Source organism: Lampetra fluviatilis, chromosome 66, assembly GCF_964198595.1.
Source record: "Lampetra fluviatilis chromosome 66, kcLamFluv1.1, whole genome shotgun sequence".
In the NCBI taxonomy this organism is placed as follows: Eukaryota; Metazoa; Chordata; class Hyperoartia; order Petromyzontiformes; family Petromyzontidae; genus Lampetra; species Lampetra fluviatilis.
Window position 1 is genome coordinate 434680 of NC_136340.1, and position 19654 is coordinate 454333.

General features: G+C 58.7%; 1 protein-coding gene across 1 annotated transcript in view; it reads left to right on the forward strand.

Annotated features, from left to right (window-relative positions):
• The window catches only part of LOC144952200 (amine oxidase [flavin-containing]-like), a 67741-nt gene extending 51059 nt beyond the window's left edge, over positions 1 to 16682 (forward strand). Inside the window, exon 15 of the mRNA XM_078882602.1 lies at positions 16525 to 16682. Within this exon, the coding sequence (XP_078738728.1) occupies positions 16525 to 16680 (156 nt within the window). The 3' untranslated portion in view covers positions 16681 to 16682. The remainder of the gene's footprint in view (positions 1 to 16524) is intronic.
• The last annotated feature ends 2972 nt before the right edge of the window (positions 16683 to 19654 follow it).

Genomic DNA, 19654 nt, shown 5'->3' on the forward strand with positions numbered 1-19654 from the left:
GCTCACCACTCACCTACTCACTCACTCAACCACTCACCACTCGCCCACTCACTCACTCAACCACTCGTCCACACACTCACTCACTCAACCACTCACCACTCGTCCACTCACTCAACCACTCACCACTCGCCCACTCACTCACTCAACCACTCACCACTCGCCCACTCTCACTCAACCCACTGACCACTCGCCCACTCACTCACTCAACTACTCACCACTCACCCACTCACTCACTCAACCACTCGCCCACTCACTCACTCACTCACTCAAACACTCACCACTCGCCCACTCACTCACTCAACCACTCACTACTCGCCCACTCACTCAACCACTCGTCCACTCACTCAACCACTCACCAATCGCCCACTCACTCAAACGCTCAACACTCACCCACTCACTCAACCGCTCACCACTCGCCCACTCACTCACTCAACCGCTCACCACTCGCCCACTCACTCAACCACTCACCACTCGCCCACTCACTCACTCAACCACTCGCCCACTCACTCAACCACTCACCACTCGCCCACTTACTCACTCACTCAAATACTCAACACTCGCCCACTCACTCAACCGCTCACCACTCGCCCACTCACTCACTCACTCACTCATTCGCTCACCACTCACCCACTCACTCAACCACTCACCACTCGCCCACTCACTCAATCAACCCACTCACCACTCGCACACTCAATCACTCAATCACTCAACCACTCGCCCACTCACTCACTCACTCAACCACTCGCCCACTCACTCACTCACCACTCGCCCACTCACTCACTCAACCACTCGTCCACGCACTCACTCACTCAACCACTCACCACTCGCCCACTCACTCAACCACTCGCCCACTCACTCACTCAACCGCTCACCACTCGCCCACTCACTCACTCAACCCACTCACCACTCGCCCACTCACTCACTCAACTACTCACCACTCGCCCACTCACTCACTCAACCACTCACCCACTCACTCACTCACTCAACCCCTCACCACTTGCCCACTCACTCACTCAACCACTCACCACTCGCCCATTCACTCACTCAACCACTAACCACTCGCCCACTCACTCAACCACTCGCCCACTCACTTATTCACTCAACCACTCACCACTCGCCCACTCAACCGCTCACCACTCGCCCACTCACTCACTCAAACACTCACCACTCGCCAACTCATTCACTCAACCACTCACCACTCGCCCACTCACTCTCTCAACCACTCACTCAACTGCTCACCAATCGCCCACTCACTCACTCACTCAACCACTCACCTCTCGCCCACTCACTCACTCAACCACTCACCACTCGCCCACTCACTCACTCACGCAACCACTCGCCCACTCACTCAACCACTCACCACTCGCCCACTCACTCACTCACTCAAACGCTCACCACTCGCCCACTCACTCACGCAACCACTCGCCCACTCACTCAACCACTCACCACTCGCCCACTCACTCACTCAAACGCTCACCACTTGCCCACTCACTCACTCAACCCAATCACCACTCGCCCACTCACTCAACCACTCACCACTGGCCCACTCACTCACTCAACCACTCGCCCACTCACTCAACCACTCACCACTCGCCCACTCACTCACTCAACCGCTCACCACTCGCCCACTCACTCAACCACTCGCTCACTCACTCACTCACTCACTCAACCACTCGCCCACTCACTCAACCACTCACCACTCGCCCACTCACTCACTCAAATGCTCAACACTCGCCCACTCACTCAACCGCTCACCACTCACCCACTCACTCACTCGCTCACCACTCGCCCACTCACTCAACCGCTCACCACTCGCCCACTCACTCACTCAACCCACTCACCACTCGCCCACTCACTCACTCAACCACTCACCACTCGCCCACTCACTCACTCACTCACTCAACCACTCGCCCACTCACCCAACCACTCACCACTCGCCCACTCACTCACTCAACCACTCGTCCACTCACTCAACCACTCACCACTCGCCCACTCACTCACTCACTCAAACGCTCAACACTCGCCCACTCACTCAACCGCTCACCACTCGCCCACTCACTCACTCGCTCACCACTCGCCCACTCACTCACTCAACCACTCACCACTCACTCACTCAACCACTCGCCCACTTACGCACTCACTCAACCACTCACCACTCACTCACTCACTCAACCACTCGCCCACTCACTCACTCACTCAACCACTCACCACTCACTCACTCAACCGCTCACCACTCGCCCACTTACTCACTCAACCGCTCACCACTCACCTACTCACTCACTCAACCACTCACCACTCGCCCACTCACTCACTCAACCACTCGTCCACACACTCACTCACTCAACCACTCACCACTCGCCCACTCACTCAACCACTCGCCCACTCACTCACTCAACCGCTCACCACTTGCCCACTCACTCACTCAACCCACTCACCACTCGCCCACTCACTCACTCAACTACTCACCACTCGCCCACTCACTCACTCAACCACTCACCACTCGCCCATTCACTCACTCAACCACTCACCACTCGCCAACTCACTCATTCACTCAACCACTCACCACTCGCCCACTCAACCGCTCACCACTCGACCACTCTTTCACTCAAACACTCACCACTCGCCAACTCATTCACTCAACCACTCACCACTCGCCCACTCACTCTCTCAACCACTCACCACTCACTCAACCGCTCACCACTCGCCCACTCACTCACTCAACCACTCACCACTCGCCCACTCACTCACTCAACCACTCGCCCACTTACGCACTCACTCAACCACTCACCACTCGCCCACTCACTCAACCACTCACCACTCGCCCACTCACTCAACTGCTCACCAATCGCCCACTCACTCACTCACTCAACCACTCACCTCTCGCCCACTCACTCACTCACTCAACCACTCACCACTCGCCCACTCACTCACTCACTCAACCACTCGCCCACTCACTCAACCACTCACCACTCGCCCACTCACTCACTCAACCACTCACCACTCGCCCACTCACTCACTCAACCACTCGCCCACTTACTCACTCACTCAACCACTCACCACTCGCCCACTCACTCAACTGCTCACCAATCGCCCACTCACTCACTCACGCAACCACTCGCCCACTCACTCAACCACTCACCACTCGCCCACTCACTCACTCACTCAAACGCTCACCACTCGCCCACTCACTCACTCACGCAACCACTCGCCCACTCACTCAACCACTCACCACTCGCCCACTCACTCACTCACTCACTCAAACGCTCACCACTCGTCCACACACTCACTCACTCAACCACTCACCACTCGCCCACTCACTCAACCACTCGCCCACTCACTCACTCAACCGCTCACCACTTGCCCACTCACTCACTCAACCCACTCACCACTCGCCCACTCACTCACTCAACTACTCACCACTCGCCCACTCACTCACTCAACCACTCACCACTCGCCCATTCACTCACTCAACCACTCACCACTCGCCAACTCACTCATTCACTCAACCACTCACCACTCGCCCACTCAACCGCTCACCACTCGACCACTCACTCACTCAAACACTCACCACTCGCCAACTCATTCACTCAACCACTCACCACTCGCCCACTCACTCTCTCAACCACTCACCACTCACTCAACCGCTCACCACTCGCCCACTCACTCACTCAACCACTCACCACTCGCCCACTCACTCACTCAACCACTCGTCCACTTACGCACTCACTCAACCACTCACCACTCGCCCACTCACTCAACCACTCACCACTCGCCCACTCACTCAACTGCTCACCAATCGCCCACTCACTCACTCACTCAACCACTCACCTCTCGCCCACTCACTCACTCACTCAACCACTCACCACTCGCCCACTCACTCACTCACTCACTCAACCACTCGCCCACTCACTCAACCACTCACCACTCGCCCACTCACTCACTCAACCACTCACCACTCGCCCACTCACTCACTCAACCACTCGCCCACTTACTCACTCACTCAACCACTCACCACTCGCCCACTCACTCAACTGCTCACCAATCGCCCACTCACTCACTCACTCACGCAACCACTCGCCCACTCACTCAACCACTCACCACTCGCCCACTCACTCACTCACTCAAACGCTCACCACTCGCCCACTCACTCACTCACGCAACCACTCGCCCACTCACTCAACCACTCACCACTCGCCCACTCACTCACTCAACCACTCACCACTCGCCCACTCACTCACTCAACCACTCGCCCACTTACTCACTCAACCACTCACCACTCGCCCACTCACTCAACCACTCACCACTCGCCCACTCACTCAACTGCTCACCAATCGCCCACTCACTCACTCACTCACTCAACCACTCACCTCTCGCCCACTCACTCACTCACTCACTCAACCACTCACCACTCGCCCACTCACTCACTCACTCGCCCACTCACTCAACCACTCACCACTCGCCCACTCACTCACTCAACCACTCACCACTCGCCCACTCACTCACTCAACCACTCGCCCACTTACTCACTCACTCAACCACTCACCACTCGCCCACTCACTCAACTGCTCACCAATCGCCCACTCGCCCACTCACTCACTCACGCAACCACTCGCCCACTCACTCAACCACTCACCACTCGCCCACTCACTCACTCACTCAAACGCTCACCACTCGCCCACTCACTCACGCAACCACTCGCCCACTCACTCAACCACTCACCACTCGCCCACTCACCACTCGCCCACTCACTCAACCACTCACCACTGGTCCACTCACTCACTCAACCACTCGCCCACTCACTCAACCACTCACCAATCGCCCACTCACTCACTCAAACGCTCAACACTCGCCCACTCACTCAACCACTCACCACTCGCCCACTCACTCACTCAACCACTCGCCCACTTACTCACTCACTCAACCACTCACCACTCGCCCACTCACTCAACTGCTCACCAATCGCCCACTCACTCACTCACTCACGCAACCACTCGCCCACTCACTCAACCACTCACCACGCGCCCACTCACTCACTCACTCAAACGCTCACCACTCGCCCACTCACTCACTCACGCAACCACTCGCCCACTCACTCAACCACTCACCACTCGCCCACTCACTCAACCACTCACCACTCGCCCACTCACTCAACTGCTCACCAATCGCCCACTCACTCACTCACTCAACCACTCACCTCTCGCCCACTCACTCACTCACTCAACCACTCACCACTCGCCCACTCACTCACTCACTCGCCCACTCACTCAACCACTCACCACTCGCCCACTCACTCACTCAACCACTCACCACTCGCCCACTCACTCACTCAACCACTCGCCCACTTACTCACTCACTCAACCACTCACCACTCGTCCACTCACTCAACTGCTCACCAATCGCCCACTCGCCCACTCACTCACTCACGCAACCACTCGCCCACTCACTCAACCACTCACCACTCGCCCACTCACTCACTCACTCAAACGCTCACCACTCGCCCACTCACTCACGCAACCACTCGCCCACTCACTCAACTACTCACCACTCGCCCACTCACTCACTCAACCCACTCACCACTCGCCCACTCACTCAACCACTCACCACTGGTCCACTCACTCACTCAACCACTCGCCCACTCACTCAACCACTCACCAATCGCCCACTCACTCACTCAAACGCTCAACACTCGCCCACTCACTCAACCGCTCACCACTCGCCCACTCACTCACTCAACCACTCGCCCACTCACTCACTCAACCGCTCACCACTCACCCACTCACTCACTCAACCCAATCACCACTCGCCCACTCACTCACTCAACTACTCACCACTCGCCCACTCACTCAACCACTTACCACTGGTCCACTCACTCACTCAACCACTCACCAATCGCCAACTCACTCACTCAAACGCTCAACACTCGCCCACTCACTCAACCGCTCACCACTCGCCCACTCACTCACTCAACCACTCACCACTCGCCCACTCACTCACTCAACCGCTCACCACTCGCCCACTCACTCAACCACTCACCACTCGCCCACTCACTCACTCAACCACTCGCCCACTCACTCAACCACTCAACACTCGCCCACTCACTCACTCAAATGCTCAACACTCGCCCACTCACTCAACCGCTCACCACTCACCCACTCTCTCACTCACTCGCTCACCACTCGCCCACTCACTCAACCGCTCACCACTCGCCCACTCACTCAACCCACTCACCACTCGCCCACTCACTAACTCAACCACTCACCACTCGCCCACTCACTCACTCAACCACTCGCCCACTCACTCAACCACTCACCACTCGCCCACTCACTCACTCACTCAACCACTCGTCCACTCACTCAACCACTCACCACTCGCCCACTCACTCACTCAAACGCTCAACACTCGCCCACTCACTCAACCGCTCACCACTCGCCCACTCACTCACTCGCTCACCACTCGCCCATTCACTCACTCAACCACTCACCACTCACTCACTCAACCGCTCACCACTCGCCCACTTACTCACTCAACCGCTCACCACTAACCTACTCCCTCACTCAACCGCTCACCACTCGCCCACTCACTCACTCAACCACTCGTCCACGCACTCACTCACTCAACCACTCACCACTCCCCCACTCACTCAACCACTCACCACTCGCCCATTCACTCACTCAACCACTCACCACTCGCCCACTCACTCAACCACTCGCCCACTGACTCATTCACTCAACCACTCACCACTCGCCCACTCAACCGCTCACCACTCGCCCACTCACTCACTCAAACACTCACCACTCGCCAACTCATTCACTAAACCACTCACCACTCGCCCACTCACTCTCTCAACCACTCACCACTCACTCAACCGCTCACCACTCGCCCACTCACTCACTCAACCACTCACCACTCGCCCACTCACTCACTCAACCACTCGCCCACTTACTCACTCACTCAACCACTCACCACTCGCCCACTCACTCAACCACTCACCACTCGCCCACTCACTCAACTGCTCACCAATCGCCCACTCACTCACTCACTCAACCACTCACCACTGGTCCACTCACTCACTCAACCACTCACCAATCGCCAACTCACTCACTCAAACGCTCAACACTCGCCCACTCACTCAACCGCTCACCACTCGCCCACTCACTCACTCAACCACTCACCACTCGCCCACTCACTCACTCAACCGCTCACCACTCGCCCACTCACTCAACCACTCACCACTCGCCCACTCACTCACTCAACCACTCGCCCACTCACTCAACCACTCAACACTCGCCCACTCACTCACTCAAATGCTCAACACTCGCCCACTCACTCAACCGCTCACCACTCACCCACTCTCTCACTCACTCGCTCACCACTCGCCCACTCACTCAACCGCTCACCACTCGCCCACTCACTCAACCCACTCACCACTCGCCCACTCACTAACTCAACCACTCACCACTCGCCCACTCACTCACTCACTCAACCACTCGCCCACTCACTCAACCACTCACCACTCGCCCACTCACTCACTCACTCAACCACTCGTCCACTCACTCAACCACTCACCACTCGCCCACTCACTCACTCACTCAAACGCTCAACACTCGCCCACTCACTCAACCGCTCACCACTCGCCCACTCACTCACTCGCTCACCACTCGCCCATTCACTCACTCAACCACTCACCACTCACTCACTCAACCGCTCACCACTCGCCCACTTACTCACTCAACCGCTCACCACTAACCTACTCCCTCACTCAACCGCTCACCACTCGCCCACTCACTCACTCAACCACTCGTCCACGCACTCACTCACTCAACCACTCACCACTCCCCCACTCACTCAACCACTCACCACTCGCCCATTCACTCACTCAACCACTCGCCCACTCACTCAACCACTCGCCCACTGACTCATTCACTCAACCACTCACCACTCGCCCACTCAACCGCTCACCACTCGCCCACTCACTCACTCAAACACTCACCACTCGCCAACTCATTCACTCAACCACTCACCACTCGCCCACTCACTCTCTCAACCACTCACCACTCACTCAACCGCTCACCACTCGCCCACTCACTCACTCAACCACTCACCACTCGCCCACTCACTCACTCAACCACTCGCCCACTTACTCACTCACACAACCACTCACCACTCGCCCACTCACTCAACCACTCACCACTCGCCCACTCACTCAACTGCTCACCAATCGCCCACTCACTCACTCACTCAACCACTCACCTCTCGCCCAGTCACTCACTCACTCACTCAACCACTCACCACTCGCCCACTCACTCACTCACTCAACCACTCGCCCACTCACTCAACCACTCACCACTCGCCCACTCACTCACTCACTCAACCACTCACCACTCACTCACTCAACCGCTCACCACTCGCCCACTTACTCACTCAACCACTCGCCCACTTACTCACTCACTCAACCACTCACCACTCGCCCACTCACTCAACCACTCACCACTCGCCCACTCACTCAACTGCTCACCAATCGCCCACTCACTCACTCACTCAACCACTCACCTCTCGCCCAGTCACTCACTCACTCACTCAACCACTCACCACTCGCCCACTCACTCACTCACTCAACCACTCGCCCACTCACTCAACCACTCACCACTCGCCCACTCACTCACTCACTCAACCACTCACCACTCACTCACTCAACCGCTCACCACTCACCTACTCCCTCACTCAACCACTCACCACTCGCCCACTCACTCACTCAAACGCTCACCACTCGCCCACTCACTCACGCAACCACTCGCCCACTCACTCAACCACTCACCACTCGCCCACTCACTCACTCAACCGCTCACCACTCACCCACTCTCTCACTCACTCGCTCACCACTCGCCCACTCACTCAACCGCTCACCACTCGCCCACTCACTCAACCACTCGCCCACTGACTCATTCACTCAACCACTCACCACTCGCCCACTCAACCGCTCACCACTCGCCCACTCACTCAACCACTCACCACTCGCCCACTCACTCACTCACTCAACCACTCGTCCACTCACTCAACCACTCACCACTCGCCCACTCACTCATTCACTCAAACGCTCAACACTCGCCCACTCACTCAACTGCTCACCACTCGCCCACTCACTCACTCGCTCACCACTCGCCCACTCACTCACTCAACCACTCACCACTCACTCACTCAACCGCTCACCACTCGCCCACTTACTCACTCAACCGCTCACCACTAACCTACTCCCTCACTCAACCGCTCACCACTCGCTCACTCACTCACTCAACCACTCTTCCACGCACTCACTCACTCAACCACTCACCACTCCCCCACTCACTCAACCACTCACCACTCGCCCATTCACTCACTCAACCACTCACCACTCGCCCACTCACTCAACCACTCGCCCACTGACTCATTCACTCAACCACTCACCACTCGCCCACTCAACCGCTCACCACTCGCCCACTCACTCACTCAAACACTCACCACTCGCCAACTCATTCACTCAACCACTCACCACTCGCCCACTCACTCTCTCAACCACTCACCACTCACTCAACCGCTCACCACTCGCCCACTCACTCACTCAACCACTCACTACTCGCCCACTCACTCACTCAACCACTCGCCCACTTACTCACTCACTCAACCACTCACCACTCGCCCACTCACTCAACCACTCACCACTCGCCCACTCACTCAACTGCTCACCAATCGCCCACTCACTCACTCACTCAACCACTCACCTCTCGCCCACTCACTCACTCACTCAACCACTCACCACTCGCCCACTCAACCACTCGCCCACTCACTCAACCACTCACCACTCGCCCACTCACTCACTCAACCACTCACCACTCACTCACTCAACCGCTCACCACTCGCCCACTTACTCACTCAACCGCTCACCACTCACCTACTCCCTCACTCAACCACTCACCACTCGCCCGCCCACTCACTCACTCAAACGCTCACCACTCGCCCACTCACTCACGCAACCACTCGCCCACTCACTCAACCACTCACCACTCGCCCACTCACTCACTCAACCGCTCACCACTCACCCACTCTCTCACTCACTCGCTCACCACTCGCCCACTCACTCAACCGCTCACCACTCGCCCACTCACTCAACCCACTCACCACTCGCCCACTCACTAACTCAACCACTCACCACTCGCCACTCACTCACTCACTCAACCACTCGCCCACTCACTCAACCACTCATCACTCGCCCACTCACTCACTCACTCAACCACTCGTCCACTCACTCAACCACTCACCACTCGCCCACTCACTCACTCACTCACTCAAACGCTCAACACTCGCCCACTCACTCAACCGCTCACCACTCGCCCACTCACTCACTCGCTCACCACTCGCCCACTCACTCACTCAACCACTCACCACTCACTCACTCAACCGCTCACCACTCGCCCACTTACTCACTCAACCGCTCACCACTAACCTACTACCTCACTCAACCGCTCACCACTCGCCCACTCACTCACTCAACCACTCGTCCACGCACTCACTCACTCAACCACTCACCACTCGCCCACTCACTCACTCAACCACTCGCCCACTCACTCAACCGCTCACCACTCGCCCACTCACTCACTCAACCCACTCACCACTCGCCCACTCACTCACTCAACTACTCACCACTCGCCCACTCACTCACTCAACCACTCACCCACTCCCGCACTCACTCAACCACTCACCACTCGCCCATTCACTCACTCAACCACTCACCACTCGCCCACTCACTCAACCACTCGCCCACTGACTCATTCACTCAACCACTCACCACTCGCCCACTCAACCGCTCACCACTCGCCCACTCACTCACTCAAACACTCACCACTCGCCAACTCATTCACTCAACCACTCACCACTCGCCCACTCACTCTCTCAACCACTCACCACTCACTCAACCGCTCACCACTCGCCCACTCACTCACTCAACCACTCACCACTCGCCCACTCACTCACTCAACCACTCGCCCACTTACTCACTCAACCACTCACCACTCGCCCACTCACTCAACCACTCACCACTCGCCCACTCACTCAACTGCTCACCAATCGCCCACTCACTCACTCACTCACTCAACCACTCACCTCTCGCCCACTCACTCACTCACTCAACCACTCACCACTCGCCCACTCACTCACTCACTCAACCACTCGCCCACTCACTCAACCACTCACCACTCGCCCACTCACTCACTCACTCAAACGCTCAACACTCGCCCACTCACTCAACCGCTCACCACTCGCCCACTTACTCACTCGCTCACCACTCGCCCACTTACTCACTCAACCACTCACCACTCACTCACTCAACCGCTCACCACTCGCCCACTTACTCACTCAACCGCTCACCACTAACCTACTCCCTCACTCAACCGCTCACCACTCGCCCACTCACTCACTCAACCACTCGTCCACGCACTCACTCACTCAACCACTCACCACTCCCCCACTCACTCAACCACTCACCACTCGCCCATTCACTCACTCAACCACTCACCACTCGCCCACTCACTCAACCACTCGCCCACTGACTCATTCACTCAACCACTCACCACTCGCCCACTCAACCGCTCACCACTCGCCCACTCACTCACTCAAACACTCACCACTCGCCAACTCATTCACTCAACCACTCACCACTCGCCCACTCACTCTCTCAACCACTCACCACTCACTCAACCGCTCACCACTCGCCCACTCACTCACTCAACCACTCACCACTCGCCCACTCACTCACTCAACCACTCGCCCACTTACTCACTCACTCAACCACTCACCACTCGCCCACTCACTCAACCACTCACCACTCGCCCACTCACTCAACTGCTCACCAATCGCCCACTCACTCACTCACTCAACCACTCACCTCTCGCCCAGTCACTCACTCACTCACTCAACCACTCACCACTCGCCCACTCACTCACTCACTCAACCACTCGCCCACTCACTCAACCACTCACCACTCGCCCACTCACTCACTCACTCAACCACTCACCACTCACTCACTCAACCGCTCACCACTCGCCCACTTACTCACTCAACCGCTCACCACTCACCTACTCCCTCACTCAACCACTCACCACTCGCCCACTCACTCACTCAAACGCTCACCACTCGCCCACTCACTCACGCAACCACTCGCCCACTCACTCAACCACTCACCACTCGCCCACTCACTCACTCAACCGCTCACCACTCACCCACTCTCTCACTCACTCGCTCACCACTCGCCCACTCACTCAACCGCTCACCACTCGCCCACTCACTCAACCCACTCACCACTCGCCTACTCACTAACTCAACCACTCACCACTCGCCCACTCACTCACTCACTCAACCACTCGCCCACTCACTCAACCACTCACCACTCGCCCACTCACTCACTCAACCACTCGTCCACTCACTCAACCACTCACCACTCGCCCACTCACTCACTCACTCAAACGTTCAACACTCGCCCACTCACTCAACCGCTCACCACTCGCCCACTCACTCACTCGCTCACCACTCGCCCACTCACTCACTCAACCACTCACCACTCACTCACTCAACCGCTCACCACTCGCCCACTTACTCACTCAACCGCTCACCACTAACCTACTCCCTCACTCAACCGCTCACCACTCGCCCACTCACTCACTCAACCACTCGTCCACGCACTCACTCACTCAACCACTCACCACTCGCCCACTCACTCACTCAACCACTCGCCCACTCACTCAACCGCTCACCACTCGCCCACTCACTCACTTAACCCACTCACCACTTGCCCACTCACTCACTCAACTACTCACCACTCGCCCACTCACTCACTCAACCACTCACCCACTCCCCCACTCACTCAACCACTCAACACTCGCCCATTCCCTCACTCAACCACTCACCACTCGCCCACTCACTCAACCACTCGCCCACTGACTCATTCACTCAACCACTCACCACTCGCCCACTCAACCGCTCACCACTCGCCCACTCACTCAACCACTCACCACTCGCCCACTCACTCACTCACTCAACCACTCGTCCACTCACTCAACCACTCACCACTCGCCCACTCACTCACTCACTCAAACGCTCAACACTCGCCCACTCACTCAACCGCTCACCACTCGCCCACTCACTCACTCGCTCACCACTCGCCCACTCACTCACTCAACCACTCACCACTCACTCACTCAACCGCTCACCACTCGCCCACTTACTCACTCAACCGCTCACCACTAACCTACTCCCTCACTCAACCGCTCACCACTCGCTCACTCACTCACTCAACCACTCGTCCACGCACTCACTCACTCAACCACTCACCACTCCCCCACTCACTCAACCACTCACCACTCGCCCATTCACTCACTCAACCACTCACCACTCGCCCACTCACTCAACCACTCGCCCACTGACTCACTCACCACTCGCCAACTCATTCACTCAACCACTCACCACTCGCCCACTCACTCTCTCAACCACTCACCACTCACTCAACCGCTCACCACTCGCCCACTCACTCACTCAACCACTCACTACTCGCCCACTCACTCACTCAACCACTCGCCCACTTACTCACTCACTCAACCACTCACCACTCGCCCACTCACTCAACCACTCACCACTCGCCCACTCACTCAACTGCTCACCAATCGCCCACTCACTCACTCACTCAACCACTCACCTCTCGCCCACTCACTCACTCACTCACTCAACCACTCACCACTCGCCCACTCACTCACTCAACCACTCGCCCACTCACTCAACCACTCACCACTCGCCCACTCACTCACTCAACCACTCACCACTCACTCACTCAACCGCTCACCACTCGCCCACTTACTCACTCAACCGCTCACCACTCACCTACTCCCTCACTCAACCACTCACCACTCGCCCGCCCACTCACTCACTCAAACGCTCACCACTCGCCCACTCACTCACGCAACCACTCGCCCACTCACTCAACCACTCACCACTCGCCCACTCACTCACTCAACCGCTCACCACTCACCCACTCTCTCACTCACTCGCTCACCACTCGCCCACTCACTCAACCGCTCACCACTCGCCCACTCACTCAACCCACTCACCACTCGCCCACTCACTAACTCAACCACTCACCACTCGCCCACTCACTCACTCAACCACTCGCCCACTCACTCAACCACTCACCACTCGCCCACTCACTCACTCACTCAACCACTCGTCCACTCACTCAACCACTCACCACTCGCCCACTCACTCACTCACTCACTCACTCAAACGCTCAACACTCGCCCACTCACTCAACCGCTCACCACTCGCCCACTCACTCACTGGCTCACCACTCGCCCACTCACTCACTCAACCACTCACCACTCACTCACTCAACCGCTCACCACTCGCCCACTTACTCACTCAACCGCTCACCACTAACCTACTCCCTCACTCAACCGCTCACCACTCGCCCACTCACTCACTCAACCACTCGTCCACGCACTCACTCACTCAACCACTCACCACTCGCCCACTCACTCACTCAACCACTCGCCCACTCACTCAACCGCTCACCACTCGCCCACTCACTCAACCCACTCACCACTCGCCCACTCACTCACTCAACTACTCACCACTCGCCCACTCACTCACTCAACCACTCACCCACTCCCCCACTCACTCAACCACTCACCACTCGCCCATTCACTCACTCAACCACTCACCACTCGCCCACTCACTCAACCACTCGCCCACTGACTCATTCACTCAACCACTCACCACTCGCCCACTCAACCGCTCACCACTCGCCCACTCACTCACTCAAACACTCACCACTCGCCAACTCATTCACTCAACCACTCACCACTCGCCCACTCACTCTCTCAACCACTCACCACTCACTCAACCGCTCACCACTCGCCCACTCACTCACTCAACCACTCACCACTCGCCCACTCACTCACTCAACCACTCGCCCACTTACTCACTCAACCACTCACCACTCGCCCACTCACTCAACCACTCACCACTCGCCCACTCACTCAACTGCTCACCAATCGCCCACTCACTCACTCACTCAACCACTCACCTCTCGCCCACTCACTCACTCACTCAACCACTCACCACTCGCCCACTCACTCACTCACTCAACCACTCGCCCACTCACTCAACCACTCACCACTCGCCCACTCACTCACTCACTCAAACGCTCAACACTCGCCCACTCACTCAACCGCTCACCACTCGCCCACTTACTCACTCGCTCACCACTCGCCCACTTACTCACTCAACCACTCACTCACTCAACCGCTCACCACTCGCCCACTTACTCACTCAACCGCTCACCACTCACCTACTCCCTCACTCAACCACTCACCACTCGCCCACTCACTCACTCAAACGCTCACCACTCGCCCACTCACTCACGCAACCACTCGCCCACTCACTCAACCACTCACCACTCGCCCACTCACTCACTCAAACGCTCACCACTTGCCCACTCACTCACTCAACGCACTCACCACTCGCCCACTCACTCAACCCACTCACCACTCGCCCACTCACTCACTCATCCGCTCACCACTCGCCCACTCACTCAACCGCTCACCACTCACCCACTCACTCACTCAACCCACTCACCACTCGCCCACTCACTCAACCAACTCACCACTCGCCCACTCACTCACTCACCACTCACTCACTCAACCGCTCACCACTCGCCACTCACTCACTCAACCAATCCCCTGTGTCTCCCTCTGTACCCTTGTCCCTGAGTCTACCCACATCTCCCCCCGTGTCTCCCCATTTATCTCCACGTGTCTCCCCCGTGTCTCCCCACTTCTCTCCCTGCGTGTCCCCCCTTATGTCTCGCCCTGTGTCTCCCCACATCTCTCCCCGTGTCTCCCCACATCTCTCCCTGCGTGTCTCCCTCTGTGTCTCCCCACATCTCCCCCCGTGTCTCCCCACTTCTCTCCCTGCGTGTCTCCCCCCGTGTCTCTCCACATCTTTCCCCGTGTCTCCCCACTTCTCTCCCTGCGTGTCTCCCCCCGTGTCTCCCCTCATCTCTCCCCGTGTCTCTCCACATCTCCCCCCGTGTCCTAACGCTTCTCTCCCCACGTGTATCCCCACTTCTCTCCCTGCGTGTCTCCCCCCGTGTCTCCCCTCATCTCTCCCCGTGTCTCTCCACATCTCCCCCCATGTCTCAACGCTTCTCTCCCCACTTGTCTCCCCACTTCTCTCCCTGCGTGTCTCCCCTCATCTCTCCCTGCGTGTCTCTCCTTGTGTCTCCCCTTGTGCCTCTCCACATCTTCCCTCGTGTCTCCCCACTTCTCTCCCTCCGTGTCTCCCCCCGTGTCTCCCCTCATCTCTCCCCGTGTCTCTTCACATCTCCCCCCGTGTCTCAACGCTTCTCTCCCCACGTGTCTCCCCGTCTGCCCCGTGTGCCCCCTACCCTCTCTGCGTGCACCACCACCCCAACCCCCGCATGCCCCCCCCTACACCCCCACCCGCCAGGAAGTCCCCGCGCTGCCGATGCGGCGCTCCCTGCTGGAGCGAGCGCTCCCCTCCGTGGGGGGCCTCCTACGCCTCCTGGGCTTCACGGGGGCCCTGGCGGCCGCCACTGCGGCGGCCCTCGTAGCGGGACGGAGGGGCCACCTCGCACTGCGCTAGCGGAGACACGGGGGGGGGGGGGGTGACTCGGGGAGACACGGGGGGGGGGGGGTGGTGACTCGGGGAGACACGGGGATATGGGGGGTGGGGGGACACGGGAGACACGGGGGGGGGGGGTGACTCGGGGAGACACGGGGGGGGGGGGTGACTCGGGGAGACACGGGGGGGGGGGGGGGGTGGTGACTCGGGGAGACACGGGGATATGGGGGGTGAGGGGACACGGGAGACACGGGGATATGGGGGGTGAGGGGACACGGGAGACACGGGGATATGGGGGGTGGGGGGACACGGGAGACACGGGGATATTGGGGGTGGGGGGACACGGGAGACACGGGGATATGGGGGTGGGGGGACACGGGAGACACGGGGATATGGGGGGTGAGGGGACACGGGAGACACGGGGATATGGGGGGTGAGGGGACACGGGAGACACGGGGATATGGGGGGTGGGGGGACACGGGAGACACGGGGATATGGGGGGTGGGGGGACACGGGAGACACGGGGATATGGGGGGTGGGGGGACACGGGAGACACGGGGATATGGGGGGTGGGGGGACACGGGAGACACGGGGATATGGGGGGTGGGGGGACACGGGAGACACGGGGATATGGGGGGTGGGGGGACACGGGAGACACGGGGATATGGGGGTGGGGGGACACGGGGAGACGGGGATATGGGGGGTGGGGGGACACGGGAGACACGGGGATATGGGGGTGGGGGGACACGGGGAGACAGGGATATGGGGGTGGGGGGACACGGGAGACACGGGGATATGGGGGTGGGGGGACACGGAGAGACGGGGATATGGGGGGTGGGGGGACACGGGGAGACGGGGATATGGGGGGTGGGGGGACACGGGGAGACGGAGATATGGGGGTGGGAGGACACGGGAGACACGGGGATATGGGGGTGGGGGGACACGGGGAGACGGGGATATGGGGGTGGGGGGACACGGGGAGACGGGGATATGGGGGTGGGGGGACACGGGGAGACGGGGATATGGGGGGTGGGGGGACACGGGGAGACGGGGATATGGGGGGTGGGGGGACACGGGAGACACGGGGACACGGGGATATGGGGGTGGGGGGACACGGGGAGACGGGGATATGGGGGTGGGGGGACACGGGAGACACGGGGATATGGGGGTGGGGGGACACGGGGAGACGGGGATATGGGGGTGGGGGGACACGGGGAGACGGGGATATGGGGGGTGGGGGGACACGGGGAGACGGGGATATGGGGGGTGGGGGGACACGGGGAGACGGGGATATGGGGGTGGGGGGACACGGGGAGACGGGGATATGGGGGTGGGGGGACACGGGGAGACGGGGATATGGGGGTGGGGGGACACGGGGAGACGGGGATATGGGGGTGGGGGGACACGGGGAGACGGGGATATGGGGGTGGGGGGACACGGGGAGACGGGGATATGGGGGTGGGGGGACACGGGGAGACTGGGATATGGGGGTGGGGGGACACGGGGAGACGGGGATATGGGGGTGGGGGGACACGGGGAGACGGGGATATGGGGGGTGGGGGGACACGGGAGACACGGGGATATGGGGGTGGGGGGACACGGGGAGACGGGGAACACGCGTGGGCCATGGGGGGTACACGGCAACACAGGTGGACACGAACACCATCGTCACCATCACTAGCAGGCGGTCCGGTTGTCGCGCTGCTTGTGGCGTCATTGTGCCATGGTGACGAGGTACTTGATCGTCACGGTAACAGGGGTGTCTGGTTGTCATGATGGGCTGTGTGGTTGTCATGGTGACAGAGGGGGTTGTCTGGTTGTCATGATGGGATGTGTGGTTGTCATGGTGACAGAGGGGGTTGTCTGGTTGTCATGGTGACGGGCTGTGTGTTGTCATGGTCACGGGTGGTGTCTCTGAATAAACCATCACCGCTTCTCACTTCTCACGTGTGCGGAGCTGCAGCCCGTCTCGGTGCCGTGCAGGCCACTAGAGCCGCTCTTGCTGCCTCCTGAACAGCGCCGTCCTTGGTCTACTCTTCCACGCTGGCACAGACCTCTTGGCAGCGGCGGGAGAGTGCCCACACTTTACCCCACCCATTCACACCACGCTGCTGCTGCGTGGATGGTGGTGGTGTGTAAACATCGTCACTGGGGAGACAAAGGCGGGCGGGCGTGGTGCCAGGCACCCTCGTGTGCCGCAGTGCCGGCCTTCACAGGTGCTCGCTCACAGCACTTGCCCCAACACTCTGTGTGTGAGGGTACACGGGCGTCTTCAGTGGTGGTGGAGCTGGATCGCGACTCTGGGTCGCGAGTCTCAGCACAGCAGCAGCAGCAGCTGGGGTAGCAACCACTCCCCACGCCTCCACCCCCTCCCCTCCTCCACCTCCACCCCCTCCCCTCCTCCACCTCCTCCCCTCCACTCCTCCACCCCCTCCCCTCCTCCATCCCACCTCCACCCCTCCCCCCAACCCTTCCCCTCCTCCACCCCCTCCCGTAGGCCTCGGCAAGGTAATTTACCCTTTTTACCGGGTAAAAGGGTAAAGTTGTCGACATGCCAAGGGGTAAGGTAAAGGGTACAGGGTAAAGGTAGCTCGGAAGAATTACCCGGTAGGGTAAAGGAAGCGCGAAGTTTTACCCGGTAAATACGGTACCTTGTTTACCACTAAAAGCTCCGTGGTGCAGTCTGTGGCCTCCATTTAACAAGTAATATTTAAACAAACTTAAACAAAAACACGCTTTTATGAAATGTACTATTAATGGCAGAACTCCACGACTCCAGGAAGTGGCCCCGAAGCTTGCCACAACGTAAGGGACCGTGGCCAATTACAGCCAACGTCAGTTGACTGTGGACAATTAGACCCAAGCTGAAACATAACATATAAAAAAGAATGTTTAAAATTGTTATGATAAAATATAGTATTGTCATCAGTATGACATAAGTATACCAAGTTTGCAGTCGATACATTGGGAAGTGGATTAAAATTTAGATACAAGA